The sequence below is a fragment of the Podarcis gaigeae genome (genome assembly GCF_964106915.1).
Source record: "Podarcis gaigeae genome assembly, chromosome: 9".
In the NCBI taxonomy this organism is placed as follows: Eukaryota; Metazoa; Chordata; class Lepidosauria; order Squamata; family Lacertidae; genus Podarcis; species Podarcis gaigeae.
Genome location: NC_139685.1, coordinates 55,232,195 through 55,253,743, shown reverse-complemented (window position 1 = coordinate 55,253,743; position 21,549 = coordinate 55,232,195). Strand labels below are relative to the sequence as shown.

Below are 21,549 nucleotides of genomic sequence, written 5' to 3'. Positions count from 1 at the left end.
ATTAGTGAACAACAGGTAGCACTTATCAAGCAAATCCTAATCGATTGATCGCATGTTTTCAGTCAACTAATCGACTAATGCAACCATTGAATCTTCATACGGAAAAAAAGCAATGGCTTTACATTAAAAAAGCAATGGTTTGGGCTTGTTTAAATGATGGACCCATGTGAAGAATTCCTCTCACAAGGAACACAATGCCTCCCTTAAGACGGTGCTGATACTTGTATTTAAAATAATGATAAAGTTTAAAAAAGGAGGTCTATTAATTAAGAAGGGCATATTTTTACTAGATCACTGTGTCTAAAACTCGATTAATCTGTCAGATCCTTGCCTAAATAATAACACTGCGGCCCCATTTAATGTTGTTGTTGCTGTTAACTAAGTATTTGGCCTTAGCTAAACTTTAAAGGTATGCATTTGTTTTTTTCTGAGACTTATATGCCGCTTTTCAGGGATCAGCACTGCTATACTCCCTCCTCGAGCTGATCTGTCTAGCCCTAGGGATAGAGCTACCTTAGACCACCGGTCCGTTTAGCTCGGCATTGTCCACATTCACTGACAGGGAGGTTCCAAGCTTTCAGACAAGGGTCATCCCCAGCCCTAACCTGGAGGTGCCGGAGACTGAACCTGGGACCTTCTGCATGCAAAGCAAAAGTATTACCACTGAACTACGGCCCTTCCTCGATTTGGCTCTGAAAGGTTTGGTGAAGCTTCTGCCGGGCTCCTATTTAAGCAAAGTGCTGCTTGCTTCCTAGGAACCGGGTGACGGAAATGCCATATAGTCTTCCTGTAGCAAGATGTGGACAGACAGGGCTGTTCCTATGGGATCGAAAAACTACGCAGGGGCCCCAGATCATCTACACCTTTAATTGGAAAGTAGACCCACTGTAGCCAGTCGAACTTGCTTTCCCCTACCACGAATGTTCACACAGAAGTGCATCTTACACGCCTGAGAGAGGCTATTATTTATCTGAAATACTGATTTATTATTATGCAAGAACCGACTTTCAGGATCGCAGCCGAGGTGTTGGGGTTAAACTAAATGAAACCCGGATCTACTTCAGTTTAATTGGATTTCACATATGTATCTAATTCAACACCCCCACTTCAATAAACAAATAATTGAATTAAATTAGCCTATCATGCATGAATTAACCAGGAACAGGCTGGCATACTGTACCTACTTACCTGGAAGTAAATCTTATTGAATTCAGGGGAACTTACTTCTGAGTAGATATGTATAGGATTTAACCAATGACCACATCCTTTTTTAAAAAACAAAACAAAACAAAAAAACCCCTACAATGTTGCCCTCATTTCGGAAAGTCAATATATGAACTTGATATGTTACTGTTACCTGGGAAATGCTACAAACTTTTAACGGGAAGTTTATGCAGGCATTTTCGTTGTTTTTTTTAAAGCATCTACCCCCCAAATACTTCTTGCTTTTCATCAACCATCGAGGACTTGTGGGTTAAAATATAAAGAAATACTCGCATTTTCAACGCCCTAATCTGCAGTGCCTAGGGTTGTGTTGGCTTTAACAAAAATACCTTGCAGAGGAAGTTTCAAGAAGCGAACTGAAAAGAGACATCCAGGCGACTGACAATTCACTCCTCTTTACTGAGGGACTCAAAACCCGATCCAGATAATCTCCTCTCATTCCTTCTTTCCAAAATCAGCCGGGAAGCAAGGTTGAAATGAACGGAGACTACCCCACCTGGCAAGAAGACCAGTCACATCCAAGTCCCATTGCACTAGACAACGTGGCAACTAGACAACTTGGGAAGACAGGCGAACTAATGCCAGTGTACTGGAAGAAGCAAAGATCACTAGTGTCGAAGCAGTGATTCTTCAACATCAACTTCGTTGGACTGGTCATGTTGTTCGGATGCCTGATTATCGTCTGCCAAAGCAACTACTCTATTCCGAACCTAAAAATGGAAAGCATAATGCTGGCGGCCAACAAAAGAGGTTTAAAGACTCTCTCAAGGCAAACCTAAAAAAATGTAGCATAAATACAGACAACTGGGAAACGCTGGCCTTGTGAGCGTTCCGATTGGAGAACAGTCTTTTTACCAAAGGTGTCATGGACATTGAAGATGATGGAACTCAGAACGAAAGGGAGAAACGTGCCAAGAGAAAGGCACGTTTGGCAAACCCTCACCGTTATCAACTCCCCCCTCCCAAAAAAACAAACCCCTATTTCCCGACTGTAGAAGGACGTGTGGATCCAGAATTGGCTTCCACAGTCACTTACGGACTCACTTCCATGTTCATGGAAGACAATCTTACTCGGCCATGAGTGATGCCAAAGAAGAAAAAGAAATTGTTAAGCCAGGCCATCCTGAACTGGTGGAGCCCCCGTTCATTTCAATGGGGCTTGCGCAGGAGACCTTCCTGGCAGATCCCGCACTTTTGTAGTTGAAGCCCAACGCGTCTAGAGTTAGAAAATCTATGAATACATTTGAGGACATCCTCGAAGTGCCACAAGACTAGGCTAGTTTTCCCTTTAACAGAGTGACACAGCTACCCTTCTGAAAATCGTTTCCTTTGGAGTAAGGATTTAATACGCTGGCCAAGCCTTTCCAATCCTCAATCAGTGGGACTTTTCTCTGGGAAAGAGCGTTTGGGGATCGTGTCTGCTCTTAAGCATGGCTGGTGTGGCAGGTGAAAAGGAAACACTTAAATCTCACTTACAGTATTTAAAAAGGCAATCAAAGCTAAACATTTGCGTCAAACTTTCTCACTTCAGCTTTGTGGAAGCTCCTTTCTCTCTTCCCAAACCAGAACAAGAGGTGCTATGGTCACAAAGAATTAAGGAAAAGGGCACCCAGAGTGCATCTCAGCCAAGGACTTTGTTTTCAGTGTCAGAACTGAGGTCCCCATCCATAGACACACAAATCCATTCCAGGTTTTCTTCCCAAACTTCCTTACCCCCACCAGCCTAATTTTGAAAACAATAACCACCACCACCAGAATCTGTTGTTATCCTTAATTCAGAAATCCTTGGGATCTACTGCAAGTCGCCCAGAGATCTACCAGTTGAGCCTGATCTACCCTTTGCCTAGCCATGTCTGGCTGCTCAGTTTAGTTCTGTCATCTCCACACATTGGCCAGTCCCTTCCGCTATGAAGGTGGTCACCTTGTACCAAAGGCTAATGGATAGCATTACTATTATACCGTGAAGGCCAATGGATTCCTTAGGTAGGACAGAACAGCCCGAAACTTACTTCAGCCGAAATATCTTGTCTGAAGCCGGTTTCGTGCCACTCTTTCCAGTGCAACTAATCAACCTACAGTGCAATCCTGTGGATGTCTACTCGGAAGTGCCATTGAGTTGGGACTTATTTCCAGGTAAGCGTGTATCCGATGGCAGCCGTTGAATCGAATTCGTAGGCTAAACTTGCTTGTCGGTGTGTTTTAACAACAACACCCCCCACCAATGGTCTTTATATGTTTACATAGCAATTTCCCTTCTGATTTCAGAGGGCGAAAAACAGACTCACGGATCATTGTGCAGGGCAGGAAATGTAACATGTAGATACAAAACCCCAGGCTCTTAATGAACGGTTAGAAAAATAGCCACTTGTTTCTCAGCGAGAAGAGTGAAAAGGTCACCAAGCATTTGGAAATGGTTCCAAATCTAAGCTCTCGCTCAGAAATCGGATTGCTGGATGTCAGTGCAACTGGCGTTTGATGGAGCATCCCGGAATTACTTAAGGCGGGCTACATGCTTCTCCTTCAGATTGGCTGAATAGCGCAGGAAGATCTCTTTCAGCGGGTGTTTCCACGTGGAATTAGAAGGTCCTCATCTCAGTTCGTAAATGCGGCCAATTAGCAGAGTCTATATTAATTAGTCAGCAATCAAAGATTCTGTTCTGAAGGTGGCACGAATACAGGCGCTGAGGAGCACATCTGGGCATCTGAATATATTAAACAGAACAGAGTCCTCCTTTTCAGTGGGGCTCCGATCGATCTACGACACCATATATGACACAACCCTCTAAGTCTGATGTCTCAGAAGAATGTCTCAGAAGAACGTCCCACAGAATTCAATAGGGTTCGTTCCCAAGCAAGTGTGTAGCTCAAATCACATCACGCTCAACACCACGATCCTACGCATGTCTCCTCATAAGTAAGCCAAATTGGGCTCAATGGGAGTTACTCTCAGGTAAGTGCAAGTGCACTGGAAAAGACCCTGATGTTGGGAAACTGGAGGGCACAAGGAGAAGGGGACGACAGAGGACGAGATGGTTGGATAGTGTTCTCGAGGCTACCAGCATGAGTTTGAGCAGACTGCGGGAGGCAGTGGAAGACAAGAGTGCCTGGCGTGCTCTGGTCCATGGGGTCACGAAGAGTCGGACACGACTAAACGACTAAACAACAAAGTGCAAGTGCAGCCTAAAAAGTGACCTCCAACGTTAAGACTCTCATTTCCCTTGATAGACGGACGGTATAATACAGTGGTACCTCGGGTTACATACGCTTCAGGTTGCAAACTCCGCTAACCCAGAAATAGTGCTTCAGGTTAAGAACTTTGCTTCAGGATGAGAACAGAAATCTTGTTCCGGCGGCGCGGCAGCAGCAGGAGGCCCCATTAGCTAAAGTGGTGCTTCAGGTTAAGAACAGTTTCAGGTTAAGAACGGACCTCCGGAACGAATTAAGTACTTAACCTGAGGTACCACTGTAATCACCTGTTACTTGAATTGAAGAAATGACTTTTCACTCATTGATGGGTCTTTCACCACCAGATAAAACCGACCTGCTTCCAAGTAAAAGTGCACTAGGAAGGCCTTTGACTTATCTTTCAATCACGATCAAAACCGGGATTTTAACACCTTGATTTCAATAGTAGGATGTAAAGCATCGAATCCTTACTCTAAAGTAGCTCTCTCCCACCCCACCCCTCACTGCAGAAAATGCGATGCTTTTGTAAATGTTGGTATAAGAACTGGGTGTGGTATGTATGGTATAGTGAGCGTGGTATCAGCGTATCTTGATCTATTACACAGAGCTTAAATCAATGCGGCCACTCTATGCCACTTACCTCGGAATAAGCCCCAATGAAGTCAATAGGATTTACTTCTGAGTAGACATATAAAGGATTGTGTTTTGTATTTTATTTTAAATTGTGGAAAAATGCGTGTTTCTGACGGGATATGCCTACCGGTCATCAAGAGGAAAGTTTAAAACTAACCTCTCCCCCCCCAGCTTTTAAAATTATACAAGGCTTTCAGTTTTCTATGTAAAAAGAACTGGTATCCAATCGGAGTCTAGGAAATCAGTGGATGTCGACTGAAAACAATTGACCATTGGGTGGGTGTGCGTTAGAGAGAGAGTCTATGTTACTTCATGCCACTGTTTATCACAGAAGTTACATTCTTAACACAGTCTCTTCTCCTTTAATGTTAATTTAGATTACTATATCTTATGCCAGCAAAATTAGGTTGGCATCATATACGGCAGAAATCATGGCACCGCAATGTCTTTGTTTTCTAGCCTGGGAGAGATACTGTGTAACTCGTTCGTTCTAAGCTGCTCCAAGTAAAATCAAGCAGAGCTCGCTTTGTGTCAGAGAGTTGTGGTGAGCTAAGGTCTATTATTTTGTAAGCATTTTATATGGGGCCTCTCCAGTGGTGGCACCTCATTTGTAAGCCTGGAGCCTTTGATGGCTTTTTAAAGATCAAAAACATTTTATTTCACCCATCCACGCCAGGTCTTTGGTTCTTAACTGAGAAGCTACTAAGTTATGCTTGTGGTCCTTTTTGGGTGGGTGGGTGCTCATTCTTTTAAGTGGGGTGGGATTTGTTCCATATATATATATATATTCCAAGTAAACATTCAGAAGGATTGAGCTGCTTTCGGAAAGGAACATGCCAGCTCTTCTAATGATGTCAGGCAGCAAGCGAAGGGTACCTGACTGCGCCTTCGCGGATGCCTCCGGCCCTTCCCAGCTCTCTGATGTTGCCATGTTGCTCTTTTGCAAACACCGCACGTCTAAGGCGAAGACGCCCCTGCCTTGAATTTAGTGAAAGTTTGTATGGGAGTTTGGTTGAGGCGGCTGCTGTTTGGGGTGGGGGGAATCGCCCCCTGCTTCGGGAGAGGATTGCTGCTTACCGAGAACACCTCGGGACCACAGAGACAAGCTCAGTACAATTGTTACACCCTTCACGCGGAAAATCCCGAACCAAATTAACTTTGGCAAACAAGCCTTTTCGTCCAGAATTTACCCGCTCCCCCGCCCACACCCCGCGCTGCCCGCAGTTCCCATGGACCTGAGCAGCAGAGGGCGCTGTTGCACTTCCTTTAGGTCGAGGCGCAGCGCTGGCGATTAAAACAGAAAGAGGGGAGATTGGGCCAGGGAGGCGCACAAACATCACCAGGGCGGCCGCGTAGACTCCAACAGCTGCTAAAGAAAGCTTTAAAAGGCAGAAGCAATAGAAGTGCCCCGCCCCACCCGCGCACCGCTTTCCTGGCCCACACACAATACGCTATACATTGTGGTCGCAACTTGAATCTCGTTCGACTGGGCGCAGTGATACAAGATCGCACCTATCAACCTTTCCTAGGAGACACCGATGGGAATATTGGGGGGGGGGGTAGGGGAGGCTAGATTCAAGTGCGAGGCTGACCAGAAAGGGGTGGGCAGACTCACCATTGGCGCTGGGGTGTTGCCTTCCGAACAGTTTGCTGCTAGAAGCTTCCTTCCTGCTCTCTGGAGAATCATTGAATTCTCCTTTTTTAATCTCAGAGTCTTTGGAGAAAAGACATTCAACAGCAGAAGGTTGTACCCCTGAGAGAGAGGGAGAGGGAGGAAGAGAAAGAGAAAGAAAAAGAGGGTCGTGGATCGGGAGAAGGAAAGGCCAGGCAAGCAGGCAGAGAGAGCGACGGAGGGGGGACAAAGAAAGAGAGACAGCGAGTTAGGGAAAGTGCGTTTGGAAAGCAAGCACGCTTAGGACACGTTTGTGGAAAGGGCAGTCCCGTCTCATACCCCCCAACCCAACCCAACCCTGGGACTCCCCGCTCCTCCGCTTTCTCTGCCTTGGACCCGGAGCAACCACCTCGGCAGCCTGCCTTAGCCAGGCCAATGGGCACAGGATAGGGAACTCAAGGGCGCTGGAAACACAGTCCAGCTAAGCCGGAGTTCGAAGACTGAAAGCCAGGCTAGTCCCGATCCCTTCAGTGAATTTTCACCCCTCGATTCCTACTCTCAACACAGAAGCATTGCAATACTGTAATAATAAATAAATAAATTACGCAACCTTTGGCTCTTCGGAAATCGGTTAACTTTTATCTCCCCTGGCCTTTGGCTGATGGGAGCTGGGCTCCAGCAAACAGCCAAAAGGCCACAGGACACCCCCTCAACTGGATTAGGGATCGGGCTGCAAATGGGATGGAGATGGAAGTGGCCACTGGGGGTGGTCCTCTTTGCCAGGACATCCTTCGGTAGATATTATGCATACACCCGCGTGCCCATCACCCAGGTGCTTTAACAGACTTTAAAAAAACCAAACACAACCCACCCACAAATCAAAACAAATGCACACCGCACGTCGACATCATTCTTGCGAAGTGTAAATCGATGGGAAATATCTCTCTTACCTAACTGAACGCAAGCCGATACAAGTTTACGACAGTTGGACTCCATAACCCGTTATCTGCAAAACATTAGATGCATATGGGCGTTAAGAAGACACACAGAATGAAGCTCGGCTGGGCGAACAGAGGACGCCGAGCGCCTCTTAAAAAGAAGTCTTAAGCAAAGGAAAGAAAAACAAAACAAAACTCGTAACAGTTGCCTAGTTTACCATCCGTCCCCCCCCCCCGACTGGAGAAGAAAGGAGGTGAAAAGTGGGGGGCGGCAGATGTTTGGTTGGAGGGAGGTGTCTGCAGTCCTAAACACATTCGGTGGGACTTAACTTCGTGGGCGGAGAGGGGAGTATGCTTAGGCTTGTGTTGCTGGTTTCTTTCCTCTTTGGGCATTTAAACGCAAGAGGAAGGGGAGGGCGGAGATCCCTACGCGATTTTTTTTTAGTCCCGACTCCCAGTCCAGGAAAATCGAGGCTTGTTTGTTTGCTTAAAATCGATTGAACTACCTCTCCTGGAACTCAAAGAGAGTCGGCTTGACTGAGTAGTGCGGTTCTGGCTTTTTGGTTTTGGAGAAAATTAATGTGGTACCTGGACATTCAACTTTTCCCCTTCCTTGTGTCTCAGTTTTGGTGTTGTAAAGACCCACTATGGAAGATACAAGGCAGAAAATAGTAGTAGTAATAGTAATAATAATAATACACAATTATCCGCATCCTCACCAATGCAAAACTAATGTAAATTAATGTGCATCATTTGACGCGTGGAATCTGAGTAATGCCCATCGCCTCTAGGGATATTTCTCACTTGACATAACCGTCTCAATTCAGAAACACTTGAAAGAATTATTATTGTGGGGAGGGGTGTTGGGATTGGACTTCCCTTAGGTTTGTAAAAAAAACAAACCTGTGGCTGTAGTCAGGCGCTACCCACCCTGTGCCTTGCTGGGAAGACAGAGAGAGAAAATAGCTTTGCTCAGCTTGTCTAATAAAAATGTCTTTGAATGGAATTTACCCTTCTTCCTCTGTAAAAAGCTTCGTTCAGTTTCACTAAGCTACCAGGGGGACCTTCACTAGCCAAATTTGAAGCGACGCGCTGCTGTCAATGGGACTGGCCTACCCTGGTGATGTAGAATCCTGACCCTTTAATTCTTTGTTGCAAAAGTAGGCCCGAGTGAAACTCAGTAGGATGCACTTCCGGTGCTCCGATCCCAGACACTTCCTACACATCGAGGAGAAAACAGGAGGATCGGGCGCATAAGGTTGCGCACTTACCTGGGAGCAAGTCGTACTAAACTTCCCGCGACTTAATTCCCAGTAAATGCAGGGTTAGGATCGGGCTGACAGCTAATTAATGAGGCTCAGTCCGATCCTATGCCGAGCTAGGCGTGCCTAAACCCATTCAAAAAAGGCAACCAGCTGCTTCCCTGAATTGAAAATTAAACCCTGCGCGGTCTTTCCCCTTTTGTCAGGCTTTTAAAAAGTTGCCACCATTTAAGTAAAGGAGGAGAAGGGATTTTGAGATCCGTAGCTCTCACTATAGAGCTAATCTAGAAAAACAGCCGGGATTCAAAGTGGCCGGGTTTATTTTCAGGGACATTGGGGTGTGTGTGTGTGTGTTTCTCTCCCGCCCCCCAGTGAGAGAAAAAAATACACAAAATCAAAAAGAAAGAAGACATTCTCGTGAATGACTGTGCCAGGCAGTCCAGGGACTTTCATTCTGCGGAAATTTTGGTGCCCCCGAATTTAAGAAGGAGATTCCCTTAAAATGAGGGCTGAGTTCACCCCGATCAGAGACGGAGCTTGTGCAATCCGTCGTGAGTTTTGGCTCTCTGTAGCCCCGGAGAAATTGACCAGGATAAGCTCGCTGACTCCTTCAACCAGGTAGGTATACAGAACCTCCCGGTCCTATTCTTGTAGAAGGGATTTCGAAGACCGTTCTAAACACCTTCAGGGGAATTGGCTGATGACCCGCGGAGCGAGAGGAAAAGAGGGTCCCCCAACGCAGACCACCGCCTAGCCAGGGCTCCCACCCCGCTTGGTTTACACGGAGGGCACCCTCAGGAGGCCTTCTTCGGAAGAGCTCTGGGGTACCACATTTGGAAGCTGCGGGTTTTAGTAATTCTGAGGGTCCCCCCCTTCTTTAAAGGTGGGGAAAATCTCAGGATTAGTGCCTGATTGAGATGTCTGTTCGGGAGATATTACAAAAATCATTATCAGCGCTCTCTACTAACTCGATATGAAGTAACACAGATGGGATTTTATTAGTCCAGGCTTCAGATGTTTACTTATGATAATTTGGGTGAAAAATTTGCATGTCATCATCGTTTGGGTAATTTCCCCCTTTGAAACCCCCCTCCCCCATTTCAATGGCGCTCCTCTATTAGCCGGTGCTTATCCTTCTTTAGAAATCTGGATCGGATAAATAAATATGACTAAGAAGCGGGTTAAGATTTTAGAGGGGAGAACCGCCATCGACAGCATTTTTTTTTGAAGATTCCGAATACGACCCCTAATCGAATATCCTAATAGCATCACCCATATCCTGAGCGCGTTTACTTGCAAACTCTTCCCCTTGCAATGCAACTTATTCCCCCCCCCCCCAATTGAAGGGTGCAATCCGTAGGTTCTTACTTAAGGGAGAAGTCTCACTCAGTTCCCTGGGACCAGGCTGCACGTGGATTTAGGATCGCAGCCTTATTTCGAAGCCTATGGGCCTTCTTTTCAACTAACGGCCAGATCTTAAGCTTAATACCCAAGTGGGTCCCACTGAAATAAATGAGACATCATTCCAGGTAAATATGCAGAGGATCGGGGCACCTGAAAGGTCAGTGAATGTTTATTTCTTGAGACAAATCTCAGAATTCTAATAGGGCCGAGCCATGTATATTCCCAGCTCCAGGGAGCCGAAAGAGGATGGCTCGCTGAGTGTATGAAACGCCCTTTCCAATAAAGAGGCCTAGTATGTGTGCTGTGGTGAAATTGTTAAGGAAGGCAATTAAGAAAACCCCCTAATTCCTCTCTGATGATCCTTAAACCGGTTCTGTCAAGACAAGCCTCGCATGACAAATTTGGTCGCCCTGTTTCAACGCCTACCTTGATGGCTAATTTATCTAACCACCTGAGACGCGCAATTTATTTTTCTCTGTTTTTAAGTCGCCTCCCCCCCCTCCAACCTTCTTCCAAAATCTGGACAAGATTATATCCTGCAAAGACAGACATATAACCACCTGGAATGTCAACAGTTATAATTATCCACACTTTTAAAAAATCCTTCTGCCATTTATATGTATATTAATATTTATTTTACTACAGGGTTTCCAGGGCTCTTAAGAAATAAACAGTTTTGCAGCACAAACCTAAGCACATTTATTGGGGGGGGGGAGTCACCACCGATTGTCAGATTGCAGTGTGTGTTGCGGAGGTGGGGGGGGCACAATTTAGCGCTGTAAATAAATTGTCGCGCTAAATCGATTCTGAAAGACCCAGGTCCTAATTATATCCATAACTACATAACTGTTTGTTTCTCCATATATCTACATCACAAAAACGGGGGGAGGTAAGTAAATCAGGCCGATTACATGGGATCTGTAGGAACTTTTCACGAGTAACTCCACAAGCTTTCCGCCATATTACTAATATTAGCTTCCTATGCTAAACTGATTTACGTGGAAGGAATCCCATTGATTAAATCAATGCGGCTTATTAGAAAATCATTTGGGGGAGGGTAATAGGGTGATCAGAACTAAAACTAGATTCTTGTTCATTTGCAAATCCGATCTTTAACCCACTTTTGCTCGTCCCTTATTTAATTTTGTTGTATTATTATGATTTAAAATACTATTTTAGGCGTGTAGCAAAATTTGCACCGTTTAAGACGCTGTTAACTATTTTACAAGCAAGCAACGCGAATCACAATTAAATAATAATAAAGATAGCCTCCCCCACACTTTTAAAAATGGTTTAGCAAAATTCGCGTCTTTAAGCTGTTCAGATATTTTTATCAGCAACATGCAGCGAGGCATACAATTAAATGATAATTACCGAGAGAAAAATAAAATAAAATATTATTGATGGCAGATTAGAAACCAGAATTTGGAGGGGCTTCTTTTCTGTCTTTCTAGGAAGTGAGGAAATTGAATTGGTGGCTGACTGCAGACAGCAGCAGAACCCTAACCGATTTTGTACACACATAAGTCAGTTTAAACTCTTTTTTTAAAAAAATGCTAATTCGGGCCTTATTTTGTAACTGAAACAAGGCCCGGACCAAAAGGAGAACAAAAATATACAAGCGGCATATGCATAAGGCATCGCCTGTATTTGTTTCCGTTACTTTAAGGATCTGCAAACCTTAAATGCGAGACAGACAGACAGAGAGAGAGAAAAACTACAATATGCATGACGTTTCCCTCCAGAGGAATACCGTTTACTTAGGCGCGCGCTGAGAAGAAACTTTTGCAAAACTAGGCAAATTTCCTAGGAAAGCAGCACTTTCTTCTTGCCAGTGCAACCCCTTTGTTAATTTATTAAACTTCTTTTTCTGATGCCTTTTAAAAAGAAGGGGGGGAATAGGGAGGGTGTGTGGGTGTAAAGGAAAATGATTCATTTTGCATTTGAAGACGCAGCGGATTAACCTTTAGGGGTAGGGAGTGAAACTGGCCACGAACCTTTGGAGGAAGCTCGGTGTGTGTTTGTGTTAAATCCTAATATACCGTAACTAGTAATCTGCAGCTGGTACTGTATACTTAACTGGTAGCGCGTTAGTAGCTTTCTGGTGCAAATAGTCGTGGGAGTAGCTGCAGCACCCCTCATCATAGTGGTACTGATGGAGATGACTATTATGTTTACTGTTGTTACGCCAATTAGAAGACAAGGGTAATTTATTGTCTTTCCTTGGCGATCAGCGTTGGCTGACGCTTCCAAGCCTAGCGAGAGCCCAGCCCTTCCAAACCGACGGCTCGAGAAAGTGGAGGTAGCCAAATGGGTCTGCAAACGGCCCCAGATCAGAAAGGCCTGCAGCAGGTCCTTCGCCTCGACTCCTCTTTTCTTTCAACATCCCCCTCGGGGGAGGAGGCCGGTCCCCCAAGACGTCTGGTTTAAGCTGGAGTCCTTGGTTTAAACTGCGAGCGCGCGAAAAGGGGTGGGGGTGGGGGGCACTGCTTTTGGCAAGCCCACAGCCAACCCTCCCCAAAGCCCCCCAGCCCACACACCGCATTTATAACTGCAAACACACACACCCCAAGGTCTGCGGCCAGCCCAGACGGCCCCCTCCGCTCGCCCCCCAAACGCCACAAATCACCCTTCGGGGCGAGTCTGGCGAAGTGGAACCAATTGGCCGATTCACATTATCTCACACCGCCGGGCCAAAGGCAGCGACGGGCCTCCCTGGCTCTGCTTACCGGCTCCCTTTGCAAGCGCGCGTCGCTCTCTCTGTTTTCCCCCCTTCGCCCTCCCCGATCGCCGCCGCCGCCTTCGTCGTCGTCTTCTTCTGGGCCGAAGCTTTTAGCAAATCCCAGGCTCGAGATGAGAGTTGGTGGACGACTCGAGTCGCCCACAGACGCCTCCTCCGCCTCCTCCAGCAAGCGCAGCAGCAGCAGCAGCAGCAGCAGCAGCACCACTACGGCCAGCCTGGGACAGCGAGGAAGCCGGAGCAAGGCAAGGATCCCCAAGGAGAAAGGAAGGCTGGCCGGCAGGCGCGCGGCGTTCCGTCGAGGGGGCCGCGGCGGGAGGGAGCTGTTGGCCGCGGCTCGACGGCCGGCAGGCTGGCAAGCAGGCTGGCTGGCTGGCTCCTGGCGGCTTCGCTGCGGGACCGCTGTGCTTTCCCGGGGCGGACACGCTGCCTGTGTCTCTCTGCCTTTCTTTGCCTCTCCTCGGGCTCCTCTCGCCTCGCTCTGCCTGGCCAGGGAGCCGCGTGACGTCAGCAGAGATTCCACCAAACTCAACTCCGCTGCGGAGCAGAGAGACGACTGGGCGGGGGGGGGGGGAGCGAAGTGCAGGGGGCGCAGTTGGGAGAAGACCTGAGAGAGAGAGAGAGAGAGAGAGAGAGAGAGAGAGAGAGAGAGAGAGAGAGAGAGAGAGAGAGAGAGAGAGAGAGAGAGAGAAGGAGGAGGATGGATAGATGGACAGACGGATCGACCTGAAGGCTGGGCGGATTGCAGAGAGTCAAACCATCAGTAGACCGAGGCGGCGATGCTCTGCGCGCTGCCTTGAGAGAGTAAGCCTCGTGGAAGCGCCCTGTGCAAGGAAAGGCCCCGATCCTAGCCTACATTCCCCGAAATCCAGGTAGACACTGAAATAGCGCTAGGTGGAATCAAGGTGGTGGATGGCCTAAGAAACAAAAGGAGATGAGATCTCTGGGTCGAGGGAGAAACCGATGGTCCCAGGAATATGGACGTGACAAAGCCAACCCCCCACCCCCGACAGCCCACCACAAAGGGAAAGCAGAAAGGCGAAGGAGCTGCGTTAGGAGCGCGGGGGATGCATGAAAGTGGGAGAGGCGCTTTCCAGGAAGGTTTCAAGGGAGCGATGTAAAGATCTTGAAAGGTTTATGTCCCCCCACCGCCCAAACACGTTGCCCTGTTACGCGCAAGTGGCCAGGATTTCTTTGACAAGGAGGCGAAAGGAGACCGAGCCGTAGCAAGGCGAAAGGGAAAGAGTGTGTGTGTGGATCCCCAGAGGGAAAGTTGGTAGTGAAAGGAACAAAAGAGGCCAAGGAGAAGGTAAAGATCAAGACCCGAAAGGGAAAGGAAGCGGCGCAAGGAAAGTGGGAAGGAAATGCACGGCTGCGTGGGGCTGCGAGCCAGCGCGAAGAGAGGCCGGGTCACTCCGCCGAGGACGCTCGCAAGAGTTCAAAGTCATTTCTAGCTAAAAAGAGGGAGCGGGAAGGGGAAAAAACAAAACATGTCCACGTTACAGTTCGCAGCTGGGAAAGTTGAGGGAGGGGAAAGAGAAGAGTTTCTGGCCACTTTTAAAGGAATGGATTGCGACGTACAAGCCCCAGATGCGCATTTAAGTGTAGAATTTCCTTTGCTGTATGGGCACCCATCAAGTTCACGTGGGGTCACTGATAACTCATTTTTTAAAATGACGAGGTTACGTTTGGGGGTGGGGAGGAAAGAGAGAGAGAGAGAGAGAGAGAGAGAGAGAGAGAGAGAGGAGTGGAAGGCGGAAGATGCGGTGCTTCAAAGCTCAGCAGCGTTTGGAGTCGCGTCTGCAGGAGTGGATCTGTGGCCTACTCACGACTCCGGAGTAAGCCTTTTTGAGCTCAGTAGGATTTATGTCCGAGGGAAGGTCGATGACTCCACCTTCCTCCCTACTAAGAGTGCATATGTTCATCCCCCCAAAAAAGTTTATCACGTCGATTTATTACCTTGCTCATTAATATTTTGCATGTGTTAAACAGAAACACTAGGAAAGCTCGATGGAAGACGATGGCGGATATGCTTGACAAAAGTTAAACTGCACATACTAGATACAAACACTGCCAAAACTGGGTTGCCGTTTTTAAAAATGTTACTTGTATTTATTACTCACAATAAAATAAGTTCAACTGTAAAAAAACAAAACAAAAAACCACCAGCCTTTCCATTGTAAAAATGAGTTTTAGTTTCCTATCATTAACAGCTTAATTCGATTTTATTGCATTTTCTGCATTTCAGAAATTAGTAAAACTAAAATCTATACTAAACAAACAAATGTTACGTACGCACAAAGAAAACAAGCTGTTTTAGGCTAGAGGTTATTGCCATTGCCATTACGTTACTTGGGAGGTGGTGGAAAATTTAACCAAATTGGTGATGCAAATAAGTGGACGTCATTTTGGTCGCTTCTGCCGTTAAAGCGTCCCAGGGACACGTGATTTACTTTTGAGTACTGGTACTGTAGTATGGATCAGGCTCTAATATAATTTTCTCTCTCTAATTTTGTTGAGGATGAACACATTCCTATAACTTGTCTACAATCCTCGGCACACTTCCTTGAGAATATATCGCATTGAAATCAGAGGTTTCAAAGTACACCAGGGCACGATTGGGTTGTAAACTCGCTAATAATCGGGTTGGTAGAATCACGGTTCTTCCATCGCCGCTTATTTACAACATTGCCAAAAAGTGAAAACGTCAACGCAAAACGTCCTAGGGTGGGACTACGTCAAGCGAAGGCGGTCTACTTGGAGAAGGGGCGATCGTGGCTCTACCCACATCTTATTTTGCGCCGGAAATCTCTGGGTGTGTGAGATTATGTGCGTAATGTTGGACGGGGCGGACAGGCACGCATTTCTAGCAGGAAGACAAAACACCATAGAAGTGTGCGAAAACGGTCCAAGGCAATAGCTCTTTCTTTCCATCCTACTGACGAGCGAAACAGGTTACAGTACATTTAATCGAGTTTTCCTAGCTCATTAAAGAAAGCCAGGACAACCACCGTCCCATGGCGGAAAAAAAAATCCAGCAGGGTTAACCTTAAACTCTATTTGTGTGGAGGCGGTCCGAAATCCTTTTGTTTGGCCGTCAGCAGCTTCCAGACACCCCTTCGTCTCCTGAAATAAATTCATGCTTCCGTGTACCTAATTAATGTATGGACAGTACCGGGTAAAATAACAAAGGTAAACAGATCCGCTGTGTTGTGGCTGCTTTTGCTTTGAACCCGTCTGAAGAATGCGAGGGAGGCTCGCCCCCCCCCCCCGCCTCCGTCCAGAGAGACACATGCAAAGAGCCTCGCCTGTTCCTCACCACTTGCCTGTTCCAGAGACTTTAAATTAGGATCTGCCACAGACCTCCCTCCCCCAACCCCTTTCTCTCTCCCTCTCCCTCTCTGTCTGTCTGAGCTGTGCGGGCCAGCCAGCCAGCGTGCAGTTGCTGCTGCTACTCCGCACTGCTCTGCCCGACGACCCGCTCTTCCTCCCTTGCTGCCGCCTCCGCCCCCCGCCCGCCGTCAATACTGGGGGGGGGGGGGGTTTCAGCCCCGGATCACGACTCGAAGCCGGGCACTTCCATCGCCGGTGCAGCTGAAGTGAGCAGCTGGTGGGAAATGCAAATGGCTTGTAGAGAAACATAAGATACAGAGTGATTTTCATTCCCTCCTCGAGTGTGTGGAAGGATCTGGACATACGTTTCACGCTCCTAATCCTTCTTTTACATTTTTAGTCATACTCCTATTAAACAACTAATTAATGCCCAGAACCACGGGGGAATACATTAGACATGCTGCCGCGGAACAGGGGTTCTAGGGTGTCTGGAAACGATGGAGCTGCTTTAATACACGGATTTCAATTTCTCTCTTTCCCTTCTCCCTGCCTCCCCCGACAGCACACTTTCTCCTTCTCCCAATAAATGAAATAGAATCCTAAGCTAGGTAAAGGCCCTTTCGCCTGTTTAGATTCCAGTTTTCCTCCCAGACAGCAACACCAGCAACTTTAAACAGATGGGCAGACGTAAACAAAATATTTGGCTTGACTAGTTTTCACTACTTGGGTTCCTAGAAGTTTACCTTTTATTTTAATCTTTGTCTGAAGCAATGACTTTGCCGGATAACAATACATTTTCCCTCCCCAAATGCAAAGATTTTTTTAAAAAATATTATTTTGTCGCCCCCCCCCCGCGCATTTTAGATCATTCTGAAAACCTCAACCGAGTAATAGATTCATTCGATTAATGGAGAAGAGCATGATTCGGCTCCTCCAAGTCTGGCCTGCGATCCTGCCATCGGTCGTCAGTTAGGCAGGTTCCTCTAGGCATTGATTTCCATGAATGGAGAGATGAGAAGAGGCAGGATTCTAGCCGAGGAACTGACTGAATGGCAGGGTTCCCCTCCCTTCACAAGCTGAAGACTTCGTTGTGACCACCTTAGGCGCACCTCTTGATGAAGGCAATGTGTTCACCAGAATTTTCAACTCATTGTTTATCTGTCTCATTTAGCAAAAACAACAAAGCTAAACCAAATAGCTGGTTTCTTTAAATAGCATGTGTATTAAGAGACCCGACTGCAGTTTTGTTTAATCGTCTGGTTGCAACTCAGATAGTTAGACTAACTCAATCTTTAATCGGTTGTGACAGTTATTGAAAGGTTTATCCAGAGGTTTTACAGTTGTGAATCCAAACAGGCTAAATAAGAATTACACCCCTGGCTCTCGGAAATAAACGGGTGCAAAGTTTATTGTGATTTGTTGATCTGATTCAGGACATTATTTTCTTGGAGGACAGAAACAACCTGTTGGAGTTAATGCAAATTTCTCCTGGATCAATATGCACCCATATCCTGGGAGCCTAACATTTGATCCTAACCGTGTTTCCTCGGAAGTAATTCCAATTAATTTCAGTTGGACTGACTTTCAGTGATGATTGGGATTGCAAACAAACAGCCATATCTTACGGACGTTTAGCCAGAAGTAAATTTGTTTAAGTTCAATGGCACTTTCCCTAAATACATATTTATGGCACTGCAACCTAAGGCTGCAATCCTATACTTTCTTACCTATAAGAAAATAACTTCTGAGTGAGGGAGCCTAGGATTGCACAGTCCTAACAAGTATACCGAAAAGTAAGTCCTACTGTATTCAATGGGACTTACTCCCAGGTAAATGGGGTTAGGATTGCAGTCTAAATCTCTAACCTAGAAATTAATTCTATGTTAAGTCAATCACTTTCAGGAAAACGAGTATACCAAACAGTTTTTAGTTTGGGAACGAACTGGGAAAAGTTGTTGTTCTATCTTAGAAGGCAAGAGAGTTTCCTGTTCCTCATAAGAACGCGCAAAGTCAATCGAAAGTTATGCGGGCCTGGGAATGCAATCCTAAACGCACTTACAAAGAAGTAAGCTTGGTTATTTACCGAGAAAACATGCTAAGGACTGTACTGCAAATCTTGCAGTCCTAAGTGCGTTTTAGAGAGAGTCAGATCCAATGGATTCTAGGGGACTTACTTCTGAGTAAACATTAGTCTTAAGATCAGGCAGCACGTTTACAATTTTCGGCAAGCCTTGCTGGATGACGACGACGACGAAGATATGATTCCCATCCACCTAGTCTAATGAGAGAGCTGACATTGGGGATAATAATAGAAAGAGGTCCATTCATCTGGTAATTATTCCATTTTAGTTGAGATGTCTTACTCGTGAGTCTTTGTGGGAAGGGTGTGAGTGGGGACACCAATAACGAGAAAAATAACCCAGTGTCCAGACTCCAGTTTCTCCATCGCTGGCCCTGAAAACAGGTGAACACCTAATTAATCCTCTTCAGAAGGCTTTGCTGAGCAGTGATAATCAGTCCTGAATTATTATTTTCAAATTTCTCTCCAATTATATTCTTGTGAGTGTGTGAACAACTCCCCTCCTACCTTATTGATTCGCTGGCTTCTCGATTCGTCCCCCAACCCCTTTTATTTGGCCTCAGATTTTGTTTCCACTTCGCTCATCTTGAATCCAACGGTGCCAATACAAAAAATGGTGAAGGGGGAGGGGGAGAGCAGAGAGTTTCCCTCCCTCCAAACGGACCCATTGATTTGCATATAAATTAAAACCTGCCCCACTACCTCGTGTATTCCGGTGGTTTTATCATCACCGCGAAGCAACCGGCGCTTAACCACTTGAGCTAAAAGAATATATAAATGTCTGCATTGACTCAGCAATGAATTACTTCATTAAAACGTCCCGGGGATTGGATTTTTGTGGGGCTGGGGAGGGAGAGGGAAAATAAAGCTGATGGGAGAAGGGTGCGTTAGAAATACGGTTTGAATCCGGACTCATTAGGGGCGAAGCCAGCCGTGTGAACGCAATCCCCACTTATTTTCACTCTGCTTTAAACCACTTGGGGGGTGGGTGGGTGAGGTGGGACGTCTCCCCAAAGCAAGCAGGAAGGAAAGACAATGGCAGGCATGGAGGGCCTTTTCGACGGTATGGCGTTTATTTTAGTCGTGGCGCCTAGCAGTTCTCTGGTTTCTGCAGAAAGGGGAACTGGCGCTCTTTGGCCGCTGCCCTCGACATTTCGGCCGCTTCTTCCTCCCCGGCTCTTCCCAGGCAAGGCTTGGATGGAGAGCCACACAGGCAATAGAGAAAGGCTAACGGGGAGGAGGGGGGGCACTTACCTCCTTCTTGAGCAGAGGCATAAAAGGCCAGCTCTTCCTAGAGGAGGCGAGACAGAGCAAAGGAATGCTACAAGTTCAGGAGAAGAAAGGGAGGGGAGGGGGAAAGAGAGGGAGAGAGACGGACGGGTGGAGAGGGGAGGCTGGCGGTGTGAAAATCTGTAGCCTGGGGGCCAAGCAACATCCCCCTTTCATTTCAAGCACTTATTGATTTGCTGTTGTCATCTTTGGCGACGCAGAAGGACACTTGAAAGAATTTCTGATCTGAGAAACGAGGTGACCTGACCGGGGCTCTCACCAAATTCTTAATTACCACATCAACTGCTTGGGAGAGGGGAGAGAGAAGAGGGCGGGGAGAGAAAGGGGGGGGGTAGAGACCCTTGATACCAACAGAGTTGCCTTATTCGCAACTTCTCCTAATTATTCAGAAACACTTTCCCCCCCCCTTTGGTCTTTCTTTCCATTACCTTAGGTAAAAGAATTTTGGGAGGTTTTTCAACAGGCCTCCAGAAAAGTCCAGTTGGATGAGGATGGAGAGAAAACAGAGGTGCGAGAAGGATTGATACGGATAGACGCATCCCCCCCTCTAGAATCGGAGCTTGTTCCAAATGCAAGGTCTATGAAAGTAGAGAGAATGTGTCTCTGGGCACATGCAGTGTGTTCAGGTCTGTTGGTCACTGAATGACGGTAGCTGGCTCAGCCCATATCTTGGACTAAGACGTGGTTGACGCCGGAAGGTCTGCAGTTCTGTTAGGTTTGTGTCCTGCGGTTTACCTTTCCGGCCCGTGGCTCTGCATCTGGCTTGTATGCAGAAGGTCCCAAATTCAATCCCGGGCATCAGGTAGGACTAGGAGATACTGCAACCCTGGAGAGCCAACACAGACAATACCCCTGCTAAATGGATTCGTGATCATCATCTGACTCAGTGTTTCTGTATAATAACCTACCTACTCAACACCCCCCCCCCCCGGTTTGTTCCCTTAATCCCTCTCCAGTTTCTACAAAGAGAAGACAGGGGAGCGCTTTTCAAGCCAGCCCGCTCTTTCGAAGTTTTGGACAGATCAGAGAAAGTGTCTGTCCCCCCCCCTTCTTCTCTTCCTCCCCACCCGCCACCAGCGCAATGCATTGTTTGGTGATTTTGCCCGGATTTTGCCCTCTTTGCCCAGGCTCTCCTTGGAAGCAAGTAAGGAAAGAGGCAACATGGATGGAGGACGGAAAGAACCGATGCTTTGTGAAAATGCATGACAAGATGCTGCCAAGAAAGGGAGTCCGATCGAACTTGAAAGGAACCAGAAAGGGTTTGAACTTCGTGGGAGATGTAGATGAACTCTGCACCCTTAGCCAGCTGGGTACATCAGTCACTAAGGTCCGTGTTTCAGTGGTCGAGCATCTGCTTTCGATCTCCCAACATCTTCAGGTAGGTCTGGGAGTGTCTCCGGCTCGAAACGCTGCAGAGTCACTGCCAGTCAGTGTAGACAATACTGCGATCGACAGACCAATGGTCTGACCCTACGAGAAGGGAAATCTGTGTAGGAAACAAACAGACACAACTCAAGATCGAATCCACCACAATGACATATGAGTTAAGTATCTTGAACTCGAATATATGTTTGAGACTGGGAGGGCGAGGGGAAAGGTCCATCATGAAGTTCCATCCATTCTTCTGATTGTTTTACGTTGATGGCTATCCATGCATCTCCCCACTCCCTCTCTTCTTAATCCACACCCAGTTCAACAAAGCGCTTGGATTTAAATACTAGATGCCCGGATTTCACATTTGTACTTGGAAAACAAGCCCCACCGCTATCAAGGAAGTGCGCTCTGTCTCCGGCTAAGCCCCATACTGAGCAATGAGAGACTGAAAAAGAACCCACTGGTGCACTTCG

The 21,549-nt window shown here is 46.9% G+C and overlaps 1 protein-coding gene across 4 annotated transcripts in view; it reads right to left on the bottom strand.

The window, feature by feature from the left end:
* The window catches only part of PITX2 (paired like homeodomain 2), a 34,492-nt gene extending 21,000 nt beyond the window's left edge, over nucleotides 1-13,492 (bottom strand). The window contains exons 1-3 of one of the 4 annotated variants that reach the window (XM_083754736.1): nucleotides 12,989-13,492; nucleotides 7,606-7,661; nucleotides 6,659-6,796 (exon numbers count right to left, since the gene is read on the bottom strand). In XM_083754736.1, the coding sequence (XP_083610862.1) occupies nucleotides 6,659-6,796; nucleotides 7,606-7,651 (184 nt within the window). In that variant the 5' untranslated portion in view covers nucleotides 7,652-7,661; nucleotides 12,989-13,492. The remainder of the gene's footprint in view (nucleotides 1-6,658; nucleotides 6,797-7,605; nucleotides 7,662-12,988) is intronic. The other 3 variants (XM_083754733.1, XM_083754734.1, XM_083754735.1) reach the window with 3 other exon arrangements.
* Between the last annotated feature and the right edge of the window lie 8,057 nt (nucleotides 13,493-21,549).